The sequence below is a fragment of the Mirounga angustirostris genome, unplaced genomic scaffold (genome assembly GCF_029215605.1).
Source record: "Mirounga angustirostris isolate CCGP_5_RB_7025 unplaced genomic scaffold, mMirAng1.0.hap1 SCAF_12, whole genome shotgun sequence".
NCBI lineage: Eukaryota > Metazoa > Chordata > Mammalia > Carnivora > Phocidae > Mirounga > Mirounga angustirostris.
In genome coordinates, this window is record NW_026991720.1 from 46,261,312 (window position 1) to 46,276,062 (window position 14,751).

A 14,751-nucleotide genomic window follows, 5' to 3' on the forward strand; every position below is an offset into this window, starting at 1 on the left:
GGGCTCACTTAGCTTTCTGAATGGGTCCCCAGGGTGGGCCCAGGCGATCTGTACTTTTAAGGAGCTCCAAAGCTTTTTGGCCCAAGAGATAGTATGACCTAGAGAGCATTTGTCACAGTTATAAATAACAAAAGAAGTCACCTCCGAGACTTCCACTGGCTTCCCCTGTTTCAGTGCTTGGCATACCCCCATCCTATGCTCTCTTCTTTGGAGTTTCGGGGGAAGGAAAAGAGTCACTAAGACCCTCAGGTGGGGGTGTAGGACACTCTGGGGCCATGTGGACCAACCGTCAATGTTGGGCAACCAAATCAAGAATCATAATGGCATCAAAGAAGTATTTTATTCAAGAAGTATTTCAAACTCACTTCCCCATGTGGTCACTTGTCCACAGTTTTTAAGGGAATACCTCCCCCAGAAAGGCAGAGAACTATGTGATTTGTAAGCCATTATTCCTTGGCTTCCTGAGGAACGGCTCTCAGTAGCTCTGAAACCCATCCCCACTATGAATAAAATCTGGTTCCAAGAGAAAGCATGGTAAGGATAGGTCATCTGGCCTTCAAAAGAGCATAAGCCCACCTCTGTCAAATGCCATTTTGACATCTTCGATGTGTTCGGTGAACCCAGAGACTCTGTAAAGGCCTTCCGACTTCAATCCTGTTGAACAAAGAGACAGACTTTAGCTTCCTGAAACATCTACAAAGGACTCTAATTTCATATTTACATTGTGTGCTAGCAGGAAATGAGCAAAATATAGTCAGTGCTCTTGTATATTACACACACTCCTGTCAGAAGCTGGGCTTGTCCATCTCAGTTTTCCAGGCAAGACTGTCTTCATTTGCTTGTGCTGCAGTAGAGACCTCGGGGATCTGGTCTTCCTGCCTGGCTTCGCAAAGTGAGCCTGTGTTTAAGATTCTCATCGACCACGGTCTCCTGCTTCCTTGTTCATTAGACTGCTGGATGAGATTTCACTGCTTCAGGCAGCAACCTGCTTCCTCCCTAGCATCATCTTAGCCCACGTGCCACGCTGCATGCAGCCCTGTGCTAGGAACACACACGTACGTGGATGCTTGCATATTATCCTGCTTTTATTGAAACAATCTAAATTTTACCGCCTTTTATGTTTAATCATAAATAGGATATGTTGAATGTTTAAATATGATTGAATTGTTATACCTTCAAATAAATGATCATACAGATAGGGAAAAATAAAATTTTAGTGATGATTCTGGAAACTTGATCCCTGTATATTTGGGCTAAGAAAGAGATATGGTTTCTGCTCCTAGATCTTAGGGATTTGTTAAGATATGTCCTAAGGCCTTGCCAGGTCCCAAAGGTATCAGAAGGGATAAAGGGTCAGATTTCAGACCTTCCAAGTCAGAAACGAGCTGCCCTCAAATTCCAGCTATGGCAAGAACAAGCAAACAAGTAGCTGGTACAGCTGGTGCAGGGTACTCTTGTCAAGCTCTTGATGACATACTTTCCTGTTCTTCATTTGGGAACCATCGATCAAGTATATGCTACCTGCCGTACATAAGGGTCTGCATCAGAGACAACAACTGCACCGCCTAAGTCCTGCCACCCTTCCTCCTGGGACTGTCAGAGACCTTTCTTACGGACTTGGCTCCGTCCCCCACCGAGCCCCACTCAGTCTCAGAACTCGTCTCCGTACAGTTGCCCAGGCTGCCAATACTGATCAGCTGGGTCGGCCCACCTGAGGACACCTGGAGTCATCCTCTTCTAGTCGGCAGTACACGTTAAGCGTGCCTCACTGTGACTGTGACCTGCACACAACACAGGCAAGGACACAGTGGCACATGGGAGCACCGGGCAGTGAACACAAGCCCAGCCTGTCTGTTGGTGGGAGGGTCCAGGGAGAAGATCTTACTGAAGAGCCATCTTTGAAGGAAGTCATGAAGGATGGACTAGAGTTTGCCAGAGTAGCAGAGGCTTCCAGCTCTCCTTGCGATGTCAGCTCTCCCCGTCCTCAGCTGCAGTGGAACCTCTGACTTGCAGAACAACATCCATGGCCATGGCCAGTAACTTCTGGCTAATGTGAAGAGAGCAGAAGTGATGTGTCCAGCGCGGCGCTGGGGTTGTGGACTTGAAGAGAAAGAGCATGCCTTTCTGCCCTTGGTTGGAATTCGGAGGAGATGGTGGTCACCACTTGGGATCATGCAGAAGAAGGCAGCTCTCGAGGATGGCGGAACAACAAGCTGCAGGGCCTGGGTTCCTGCCCACCTAGCCCTAGATTGCTCCCAGGGTCTGGACCATTACTGGAGAGAGAAATAGATTTCTATCTTGTTGCAGACACTATTGTTTGGGGGTCTCTGTGACAGCACTGAGTGAATGGTTGAAGTCAGTGGGTGAAGTCAGGTGGCAGACAGACGCATTCGGAGGTGGAGTTAGGCTAGGTGGTCATTCCAAGAAAAGGCGAAAGGAATAACATAGGCTGAGTCCTATATGTTGGGCCCCGTGCTAGGTCATTTATATGGATCAGCTCATTTTAACCCTCGCAGCCACCTTATGACTGATTCCATTCACTTTATGGGTGAGGAAACATATTCAAATAGAGCAGGTAACTTGGCCAAGGTCACGCCACCGCGAGTGTGAGACCGGGCTGGGAGTCTAATTCCACATCCGTGATCTTTTCGTTCTGCCACATCATGCAGAAACAAATGGCCATGAAAGAGCCTTTGCAGAACAATAAGGAATTTGCCAGGGATGGAAGATGAGGTAAGACTTTGGCAGAGGTGGCAATGAAGCTGGGGACGGGAGTCATGTGAATTTCTTCCAGCCCATTCTCTGATTCTGCTCACATGTGCAGCTCCAATCCCTTTGCTCTGACTCCCCTGGCAAAAATTTCTGCTCTGCTCTATTCTAGCTCTTGTACTAGGCATGCTTTGTGCTGTGCTCCCCATGGACACAGCAGACATCAGACACGGTGGTAACTTTGCCAGAGTTATCAGTCACCTCCGATGAGGATCACCGTGGGATGGTCGCAGCTTCTCCAGGGAAGCCGAGGTCCTGAGTTGAGGCTCCAGAGAGTCTGATGATCTGACCCCAAATTGCAGAGCCCTCTAAACAACAGGAGCCAGGGATACTTTTCCCAGCTACTCACCCGGAGTCAGGGCACCCCTTCTCAACTCTTACCCAGCTCAGCCCCTGCAGCAATACCTTCACCAGATCCCAAAGCGCCCACCAAACTCTGTCAGGCACAGCGGTCCAAAGGCAGCAGGCTCTTCTTACAATTTGAGATGAAATGAGAGTCTTAAGGGAACAGAATAGCTCTAGTTTTCATCCTGCACGGAAAAGGGAATGATTTCCTATCTCTAAAAGGCTTGGGATAACAAGCTTATAATGTCCTCTTTTGTTTTGTTTTGGAAAGAATGGAATAGTTAACCAATGCATAAATATCTGTAGCATACATTACGCAGTTTGGACACAATAATGAATACCAACAATAGCAACTATAGCAGAGTGCCTACCTGGTAAAAATGGTTAAAGCCTCTGGGCTTTATACATGGTCCAATTATCCAAGTTATATCCAGCAATCCAAATTCTCCCCAACCAGACTCAATCCACCACAACACTGAACACTTTGATACCGAAGAGTAGCCAAACAAAGCACAGATAAAAGAAAGGTGACTCAAGCCTACTATGAAGAACCTTCTCATTGAAATGTTTCTATTTTCTGTGCCTTCTTCTTCTTTTTAAAAAATATTTATTTATTGGGGCTCCTGGATGGCTCAGTTGGTTGAGCTGCCAACTCTTGATTTCGCCTCAGGTCACGGTCTCGGGCTCCTGGGATCGAGTCCTACATCAGGCTCCTCACTTGGCACAGAGTTGGCTTCAGAATTCTCTCTCTCCTTCTGCCCCTCCCCCTGATTGCTTGCTCGCTCTCTCTCTCTCTCAAGTGAATAAATCTTTAAAAAAAAGATTTATTCACTTGAGAGAGAGAGAGAGAGTATGTGGTTGGGAGGGGCAGAGGGAGAGGGAGAGAGAGAATCTCAAGCAGACTCCCTACTGAGCGGAGCCTAATGCAGGGCTTGATCCCACGTCCCCAAGATCACGACCTGGGCTGAAATCAAGAGTCGGATGCTTAACCGACTGAGCCACTCAGGTGCCCCTCTTCTGTGCCTTCTTGATTTTTCATTGCATAGATCTTTTTAATCTTTTAACTCTCCTCTTTGAAATAAACAGAACCAATACTAGCAGTGAATTTCTCTATGGTAGAAAATGTATGTATTGACCAGCAGTTTCTTTATCTTATTTAATGGGATCACTTTTTAAGACTCAATTCAGGGGTACCTGGGTGGCTCAGTCGTTGGGCGTCTGCCTTTGGCTCAGGTCATGATCCCGGGGTCCTGGGATCGAGCCCCGTATCGCTTCTCCCTCTCCCACTCCCCCTGCTTGTGTTCCCTCTCTCTCTGTGTCTCTCTCTGTCAAATAAATAAATAAAATTTTTTTTTAAAGACTCAATTCAAACCTCATCTCTGCCATAAACTCTATTGTCCTCAAATAACATTAAAATGTCTTCCTCTGTGACTTCATGGTGTTTTGAACACACATACCCATAACATTTATTTATTTACCCCTCTGATTCTGCATACTGCAATATGAATTTCTGGAAGGTAAGAACTGTGACTTTCATATCCTCAATGTGTAACACATAATAAATGCTTAGCAAACATGTGTTGGATGCATACATGCAAGGTTTAGGTACAAAACAGAAACTAATGTAGTTGGCTGGACTTAGCTTATGTGTGTGTGTGTGTATGTGTGTGTGTGTGTGCTCTGGGTCAGAATGTTTCCCCAACATCAATAGTGGAGAGAGAATCAATTTAGCAATTATAAGAAAGTTTCCTTGACAACAGTAAGAACAAACAATAAAAACAAAATCACTAAAATAAGGAGTTTTTTCCAAACCTCTTGCTTCAATTTCCCGTATGCATATGTCTACCACCATGGGTCTCTGAGTGTTGTGAGCCTTTACAAGTGTTGTGAGGTCACAACAGTACACCTTCTTGATCCTCTTGAGATCAGGTTGACAATCATTGGGAACGTGCTTGGAACACTGTTTGTGTACGTTCAATCCACAGTCTGTAAACAAAGAAGCCACATTAGCCTTGCCCGGCCCTTTTGTAAAAGCCCAACCCAAATTATATGTTACCAAAAATAAAACTGAAAACACCCAAGGGTTTGCTGTATCTTTCTGGAACATCTCTCCCATTTAGAGGTGATACTCTCCACAAGCTGAGTATGAAATCCATCTTTACTCACAAAACTTAAATAATTCCCTTTTTCTCATTTAGCATTTTCTGTTGCTGGACCATAAGAATAGAACATTTCTCTGAGATAGTTTTGGTGATTAGCTAGGTTGTTTGTAGGGTTTTGTTTTGTTTTTTTTCCCTCTTTTGGGACTTGGAACCTTTGGTCCACATGTGGATATTTGGGTTTGGATTCCCAGAGCTAGTCTTGGCTCATAAAGGGTACCTAAGACTTTTGCTAGGTTGTTTTTCTAAAGTCCTGGATTCTCCTTTAGTGGAAGACATGATTACTCTCTCTGTAGGAATCTTTAATCTTTGGTCTGAGGGACCCATGACCATTGGCATCTTCTTCCCTTTTCCTGGAGAGTTGCCCATAGTTTCCAGGACCTTCCCCTTGTTGGGCAGTTTGGGTGGACCATTTTTCTTTCTACTTGCCTTATTTTGACACCTGTGAGTGGAAATAATGTCTAACGAGATACTGGTGGGAGTACCTGAGAGTTTACAATTTAGGACAATGCCATGTAATGTGGTGATTAGAGCAATTATTTATAAAGCTCATATCAAGATCCAAAGCTTACAACGTACTTTTAAGTTCAATGAACACATTAAAAGCCTTGTTAGCAGTTGGTATCCACTGACAGAATTTCTCTAACAATAACAAGACACAGTCTAGGGCGCCTGGGTGGCTCAGTTGGTTAAGCGACTGCCTTCGGCTCAGGTCATGATCCTGGAGTCCCGGGATCTAGTCCCACATCGGGCTCCCTGCTCAGCTGGGGGTCTGCTTCTCCCTCTGACCCTCTTCCCTCTCTTGCTATCTGTCTCTCATTCTCTCTCTCTCAAATAAATAAATAAAACCTTAAAAAAAAATAACAAGACACAGTCTAGATTCTGGAAAATAAAAATTTAATGCTTAAGCTGTTCAAAGTTGATGTACTGTCTATTCAAAACATATATATATATATATAATACACATATAATAATGAATATCATAATCAGCTGTTTAACAAAAAAGCACTTAACCACATCAAGGATTTGAGAAAATCTAAACTTTTATAAAATCATCAAAAATGATTTTTGAAAATCATTCTATGATTTTCATGTAATTTTTAGGCTGAGTTCTCTCTGCCTACCCTCCTTACAAAGAAAAAACCAGTTTTAAATCATCTGGGCTTTATCAACATGAGAAATTCAACAAAGCTCAAGTAAACTTCAAAAGTATTTTGATAGATCAATTTGTAGTTGTAAATTTGGGCAAACAACCAAATAGAACTGGTTTGTTTTCTTGTTTGGATCCTCTTTTATAAAATAAGGATGATAATAGCATCTACTCCTAGGATTATCATAAGGATCAACTAAATTAGTCTCTAAACTCTCAAGTGTGGTGAAAACTACATGCAAGTAAAATAAAAGAAACAGCAAATATGTGAGAAAATATAAGGATACCCGGCCAGCTCTTCTCGTTATTTCACTAGTAAGTTTTACTACATTCTTATAAACTTCATTTAAAATAATTTTTTAAAGTTGTGATCAAATATACATAACAAAATTCACCATTTTAACCATTTCTCAGTGTACAGTTCAGAGGCATTAAGTACCTTCACGTGTGTGCAACTGTCACCACCATCCATCTCCAGAACCTTCATCTTCCAAAACTGAAACTCCAGTCATTAAACAATAACTCCCCAGGCCCTCCTCCCTCTCGCCCCTGGCAACCACATTCTACTTTCTATTCCTACGAATTTGACTCCTGTAGGTATCTCATATAAGTGGAATCACTAGCATTTGTCCTTTTGTGACTGGCTTATTTCACTTTTTATGATGTCCTTAAGGTTCATTAATATTACAGGATATGACAGGATTTCCTTCCTTTTTAAGGCTGGATGGTATCCCACAGTATTGATATACCACATTTTGTTTATCTATTGATGGACACTCGGGTTGCTTCTAGCTTTTGGCTCTTGTGAATAATGCTGTTATAAATACAGGTGTACAAATATCTGTTTCAGTGCCTGCTTTCAGTTCTTTTGGGTATAGACCCAGAAGTGGAATTGCTGGATTATGTGATAATTCTATTTTAAATTTCCTTATAAACTTCATTCGAAGATCTGAAGTGACAGTGTGTTTCTGTAGAGTTAAATACTGACATTTTATTAAAATTAAAATGTTTTATAATATATAAAATTATTCAATATGTGCAAACTACTCCAATTCCATATGCTATAAATAAAGACTATTCATTTAAAAAATAGTTAAAATATGTAAAATACAGAGAGTTGAGAGGCAGCGATGGCTATTCCTAACCTTTAATGATCAGGTTTCAATTTTCCTGCTGCTCAGAAGAAATATGAGGCCAAACAGTTGCCATTGGAGAATATTAACATAACCTCAGAATATGTTTTATTAAAAAAAACGGAAAAAACAAAAACCTTTTTATCCCAGAGAAAATTGCTATTCACAGCTAATGTAAATTCCAGAGTTTTGTTCTCATAATATTGACTTTGGACCGATTTGCTACTCAAATTGGATAACACCAGCAATTAGGATATTTCTAGTAGGTATAATCTGGACAGACTGAATTAATGACCACTGGGTGATTCAGATAGTCTACTGCTTTACTCAGTCGTTGAGCCGTGAGATGCTTTGTAACTCCCAGGTGAGTAAGTCTTTTGTGTTAATTGGAGTATCCGGAACATTCCTGGACAGGCTGCCTCTGAGCCTGTTTGCTGCTTGTCTCATGAATCTGTGATGGGGGCAGGTAGCTTTAAACCACATACACAAGCACTACTTGACCCATCCAGGTACCACCACCGGTGATTGCTGTATCTACCCAGTGGAAGCTAAGGTAGCCCCTTCTGAGCAGAGAAAGGATTTAAAGTCCCACAGTCCTGTGAACCAAAATGGGCATTAAGGCGAAGTAGATTATCTTAATGTAATGTCATTAGCTTATTTTATTTTAAATGCTTCCTAAGAATTTTTTTAAAAAACCATATTCTAGTAGCAAGGAAGAAATCAGTCATGGTGTTGGTAGAAACCCGATCAGTATACCACAGGAGGCTATTCTTGCTCCTGGCCAGGACTGCTTGCCAGAAAAAGTGTGGTGAGATGAATTAAGAAGCCCAGTTACACATTAGTTTGGCAATTCTTTGCTCTTTTGTTAGCTGTATTTTAGTAAGATGTGTTATGTGCTGTTAGCACTGGGTGTGGGCATCCAGTTCTAGGTGGAAAAACACCTAAGGTTTCAAAGTGCTTTGAAAATATGTGATATCCAATCAAGGTCTTTAGTTGCACAGCTAATCTGATAGCAGAGAAGTTCTAAGCATGTGTTCTGGAGCTGAATCAATTTTCCACCACTTACCACTATGTGGCCAAGAGTTACTAACAACTACCTCTAAGCCTCAGTTTCTTCATCTGTTCAGTGGGGAGAATATTGCATGTCTTTAAGGTCTGTTGGTGAGACTAAATGGCATGATAAATAGAAAGTGCTTAGCTCAATGCCTGGTGTGTGGCAAAGGTTCACCAGTATTTCTATTTTCATGCCTTGCCTTTTGTGGTAAAGTGGGGGATGGGAAAGAAATGTGGTTTTTCTATCTTTGCCGTTCCATTGGAATTGATTTCTTTTTCTTTTAAGGACTGCTGCCTCTTTTGGGTGGCAGGTAGGTGCATAAGGAAATGTACTTGCTTGGATTTTTTTTCTCTTCTTGCATAAACATGATATTCCTTTTCATTCCAGCAGACACCTAGAACAGCCTCTCCATTAAGCAGAGAAGATGACTTGAACCTTTCAGAAAGCTAGACTTTTGAGCTAATCTGGATCTATTTCCCAACTCTGGAGAAATGATCTCCAGCTCAACATTATGTCACTTTATATAAATGGAAAAGGATGAAGAAAGTTCTGTCTACCTGAGCACCGAACCCCTTGGGCGATGAGCCCCCACATAAAGTTGGCACAGTATTCACACCAGTGCGGGCCTCGGAATGTGTGGACCTGTGATCCAAAAAGAAGAAAAATGTCAGAAAATTCAGTTATTTGAAGGGAGGTGGCCTTAGACATGAAACACATAGATGATGTCAAGAAACAAAGACTTCAGTGGGAGTGAGCATCCCTCACTGGGCCTTTTCTTTCCAGTGAGGTGGAGTTACAAACAGACCGGAGAAAACAGAGATATGCTTTGATCTCTGAAAATCCTCTACCAATCCACCATGCCCCAGGCCAGAGTCAGAAAGGAATGTGGAGCAACAGTAAGATTATAGGGCCATGCCATCAGCTAAGGAATGAGACTCTCACCACCCCAAACAAGGCACTGTGTGGACAAACCCAAGATAGCCTGGGCTGGTCACCATAACCTGCATTTAGCTCTGCAAGTTCTGGAAGGCAGAACTCAATTATTGCATCCTTTTGACCAAAGTTGCTCCATGTGTAGAATATCCAGACAGGTATAAATAAGACATGATTATAGGAAAATTAGCAGGTTCCAAGGCTTCGAGCCACTTCCAAAAAACAAAAAACAAAAAAACCCAACAACAAAAACAAACCTAAAACCCCAAAAAACAGGCATTTAAAAAGAGTGAGGGAGTTGGCTGACATGAAGTCTACTGATAGGGTCTAGAGAGTTGCCTTCCCCAGAGACAGGGTCCGGATTCAGCATGCCAGGTGAGGCCTATGCGTGTGAAACTTGCAAGTCCTTTCTGATTGGCCCAGATGCGAGTCTCATTGTTTGGTGTCCCAGCCAGTTAAATATTTTGAATATCATGAAGTAAGGATGGCTTTATCTCTCCTCAGGTACGGGTCCCCTTATGACTGGGCCATGTATTAAGTCATGATTTAAAACAAAAACAAAACAAAACAAAAATGCATGTTCTCTGGCACCAGTGAGCTTCAACACACAGAACTAGGAGATTCCTTGAAAGCAAATGTGGCCATTGTAAGCCCAAAACTACCACGGGCAGTCTACTTGGAGACATACAAACCCATGTGACAATGTTCTGAATTTTTACAAAATTAAAATATTATGAGACATTACTAAGGACTTTCAAAGTTTGAAGCCTCCATTAACAAATAAAAGAAATACAGACAACATTATCTTTTTTAACAGACTGGGAGGCCAGTCTGCTATTTTTTTAAAATTTTAATTTTTTTAATTTAGATTCAATTCCTTAACATACAGTGTATTTTTAGCTTCAGAGGTAGACTTCAGTGACTCAGAATGCTAGTTTTAATTAACACAAAAAATACGAGGATCACAACTATGGGTACAATTTGGGAAGATGCTCATCAGAGCTCTACTTAAAAAAAGCATCACTTTGAGGTCTTTCTTTATTTATATAGGCTACTAATTGTATATACATGAAGTGGCAGACAAAACAGACCTGGTTCCCTCCTCCTGGAACTTATAGATTTGTAAAGGCCGACAGAGTGAGCAAGTTAAAAAATCAAAAAGAACAACTTATACCATGGTTTCTACACAACTGAACTAAGTTTTGATTTTTTAGTTTGTCACATGCAAACTGTCCAGTATACTATTTCTGCTTTGAAAAACAATGGAAAAAAAAAAAAACAAACACCTCTCAGAATTGTTTTTACTAAAAATGGGTAATTGTGCTGTAAGGAAGCGGCGCTTAGATACGACAAAGCGCCTTGTAGGAATGCAGAGAATCTATCCCAGGGAGCTCTTGTACTCGCACAGAGCCAAGATGCGAGGGTTCATTTAGAGGCCTGCTCAGATTAAACGTGGTCCTTAAAGAATCCCTCAGTAAGGGGTTCTGTTGGTAGTTGAAGATTTTCTAAATTTAGCAATCAAAGGTTTCTTAATATTATTTTACTAGAAAGGCACTAAAGGAATGGTGCTAGCTAATTATGGCAACAAAGTTGATGGTTAATATACTGTTGAAATCACAAGATCAATCAAATCAAATCAAATCATACAACTCCAAAAGAGAGGAAAAAAGTGTGTGGAAAGGGATATAAAAGAAAAAAAAAGTTTGCTACTAGAGAGACTTAAGAGAGGCCCCAATGTTATTCACAGTGGTCAGAAAAGCTTCTCTTGGAAAGTGACTTCATGCTGCTTGAAGGAGGGGAAGAGCCAATCTGGTAGAGGCAGGGTTGGAGAGCATTCTGGCAGAAGGAATCTACAGAGGTCCTGTAGGAGCAAAAGAGTTTGGTGTGACTGAGGAATGAGAAGGCCAGGGGGGCCAGAACACCAGAGTGAGGGGAGACAACCTGGCTGAGGTTGGAGGTAGGAAAGGGCCTTGAAGGTTTTGTTAATGAGCATAGATTTTCTTTTAATCTAGGTCCAATAAGAAGCTCTTGAAGGATATTAAGTAGGAAGATGATTAAAAAAAAAAAAGACATTCTGATCACCATGTTGAAAACAGATGGGTAAGTATTCATCGTGAAGGAGATTCGGAAACTGGTTAGTAGTTTCTGGTTGAGAAAGGATAGAGGCCAAGATTAGGGGGCTGGAGTTGGAGATGGGAAGTGGATGGATTTGAGGCATTTTTTTTTTAAAGATTTTATTTATTTATTTGACACAGAAAGAGAGAGCACAAGCAGGGGGAGTGGCAGGCAGAGGCAGAGGAAGAAGCAGCCTCCTCGCAGAGCAGGGGGATCCTGATGTGGGACTCGATCCCAGGACCCCAGGATCATGACCTGAGCTGAAGGCAGTCGCTTAACCAACTGAGTCACCCAGGCGCCGCCTCCCTCTTTTTTTTTTTAAAGAGAGGCATATTTTTCTTTTTCTTTTTCTTTTTTTTTTAAGATTTTATTTATCTGACAGAGAGAGACACAGCGAGAGAGGGAACACAAGCGGGGGGAGCAGGAGAGGGAGAAGCAGGCTCCCTGCAGAGCAGGGAGCCCAATGTGGGACTTGATCCCAGGACCCTGGGATCATGACCTGGGCTGAAGGCAGATGCTCAACGACTGAGCCACCCAGGCGCTCCAAAGAGAGGCATATTTTTAAGACAGAATTCATAAGACTTTATAATAGAATAAATGTGGATCTTTGAAGGAAAAAGGAATGAAGAATGACTTCTAGATTCTAGCTTTAGAAACAGGTGGATGGTGATGACATTTGCTGAGATAAGGAAGACACTATTTGGGGGAAAAATTCAAGAATTCAGCTCTGGTCAGTTTAAACTTAAATGTGTTGAGCTCAAGCAGGAATTCACATAAAATTCAACATCTCAGAGGAGGAGAGAGGGTTGGAGGTACACATTTGGCCACCCCTGACAAATAAATGGTACTTAAAATTGTGTAAATGGATAAAAACTATTAGGGATAGAGGGTAGAAAATGAAGAAAATAGAGCTCAACCCAAGTCCTCTGTGCTCCAACACTTAGAAGCAAGAGTCAAGTGCTTTAGAAGCCAAAAGGTAAAGAGTATTTTAGGGAAGGAGTAGTCAACCTTGTTCGATTCTGGGAAGAGGTCCAGTTAAATGAGGACTGAACACTGATTCAGACACATGAAGTTATTAGTAACCTTGGCAAGCACAGTCTCTTTGGATCGGTGACGTGAGAAGTCATACTTAAGTGACATGAAGAATAAATGGGAGGTATGGAAGTGGAGAAATGTGTAGGCAAATTTGTCAAGAAATTTGGCTATGATGTCCAGCAGAGCAATGAAATAGCTCCAGGGAGATATGGAGATAAGGGAGAACTTTATTTTTTTTAATAAACGATGGGAGATATTAGGGCATGTTCACTTGTGGATGGAATTGATGCAATATGTACAAGAGACTGGAAATGAAGAAGAGAAGGAAGTGAAGGAGTGATGATCTTGAAAACCTGAGAGGTGCTGCGCTTTATGTCATATAGCAAAGTCAAAAAGAGAAACAGTTGAGATCTTTCTAGAATTAGTAAAAGCCACATTTTCAGATTCAGAAAAGCTAAGTGAGTCTCAAACCTGGTAAATTAAAAAATAATCTAACCTATATAGATTATATAGAAACTGCAGAATACCAAAGGACAAGCAAAATCCTAAAACAAAAAGAAAAACAACAAAAAAAACCCCCCCAAAAACAAACAGACAAAAAAACCCCAAGACCAAAAAAACCCCAACAGGTTATTTTTACAAAAGGACAGCAATTACGATGAAAACAGTTCTCTTCAACAAAAAGAAGCTAGTAGATTATGGAAAAATTTCAGCAAAGTGCTCAGAGAAAATTACTGCCAACCTAACTTCTATACCCAGCTAATTACCATTCAAGAGTGAGGATGAAGTAAAGATATTTTCCAGACAAATGCCAAGAGTGTTCACTCACAGATCCTCACTCAGAGAAATACAATGGGATATATATATCTGTAGGAAGCATTTTGAACCTAGTGGGAAAGAACAGGATTCAAGAAGCCATGTTGAGCAAGAAATTGGCAACAGGGTTTGATCTAATCAAGCTCTGTCTGCATAAGACAATAAGATGACTAATTTCAGGGGACTTAAAAACAAATTGAAAAAATGGCATGGGAGATTGGAGGGGCTTAAAAATGTTAAAGCATTCTACGGTTCTCATCATTTGGGGTATGTAAGTAGTGCTACTAATTAACTGACGAAGATTTTAAGTTAATTACACATGTTTTAGAATTTTGAGTATATGCAGAAAGAGTGGGATGGAATCTATAAAATGTGTAACAGAAAAAGAAATAAAGATTTGATCAAGCCAATAAAAAGAAAGAAGGAAACAAAGCCATAAAAAAGCACAGTAAGTACAGGGGGAAAAGAAAAAAGAAAAATCCTTATACATCTCTAATCATATCAGTGGCCATAACATCAAATAAAAGACAGAAATTTTCAGATATTCATAAAACTTTTGCAAGAAATGCACTCAAAACATAACGTAATAGAAATGCTGAAAGTGAAGGAATAGAAAAAACATACAGAGCAAATAGCTAGCCAACAGAAACCCCAAATAAATATCTGATATAAAAATATATTTTCTTTATTAGTGATAAAGATGGTCATTACATAATAATTAGAGATTTAATTTTACCCTAAAGATATAATCCTGAGCTGTTATGCACATGACAACATGGTCTCAAAAAACATAAAGCAAAAGTGGAAAGAATTACAAGTAGAGACTGACAAATCCATAATCAACGATTTTAATATCTATTCACAGAAATTAATAGATCAAATAGATAAAGTTAATAGCCTGGGTATAAAAGGGACCTCATACCCAACAATTCATAGAATATGTACTCTTCTAAAACAACACATGAAATATTTACACAAACTGACCACAAACCAAGCCTCAACATGTAGAAAAGAATTGATACGGGGCGCCTAGGTGGCTCAGTTGGTTAAGCGACTGCCTTCGACTCAGGTCATGATCCTGGGGTCCCAGGATCGAGTCCCGCATCAGGCTCCCTGCTCAGCAGGGAGTCTGCTTCTCCCTCTGATCCTCCCCCATCTTATGCTCTCTCTCTCTGTCTCATTCTCTCTCTCAAATAAATAAATAAAATCTTTAAAAAAAAAAAGAATTGATACGATAGATAC

The 14,751-nt window shown here is 41.0% G+C and overlaps 1 protein-coding gene across 1 annotated transcript in view; it reads right to left on the reverse strand.

Moving 5' to 3' along the window:
• Nucleotides 1–14,751, reverse strand: part of CHN2 (chimerin 2) — a 295,925-nt gene that overhangs the window by 14,130 nt on the left and 267,044 nt on the right. Inside the window, exons 8-10 of the mRNA XM_045864506.3 lie at nt 9,168–9,252; nt 4,927–5,100; nt 577–654 (exon numbers count right to left, since the gene is read on the reverse strand). Of these exons, the coding sequence (XP_045720462.1) occupies nt 577–654; nt 4,927–5,100; nt 9,168–9,252 (337 nt within the window). The remainder of the gene's footprint in view (nt 1–576; nt 655–4,926; nt 5,101–9,167; nt 9,253–14,751) is intronic.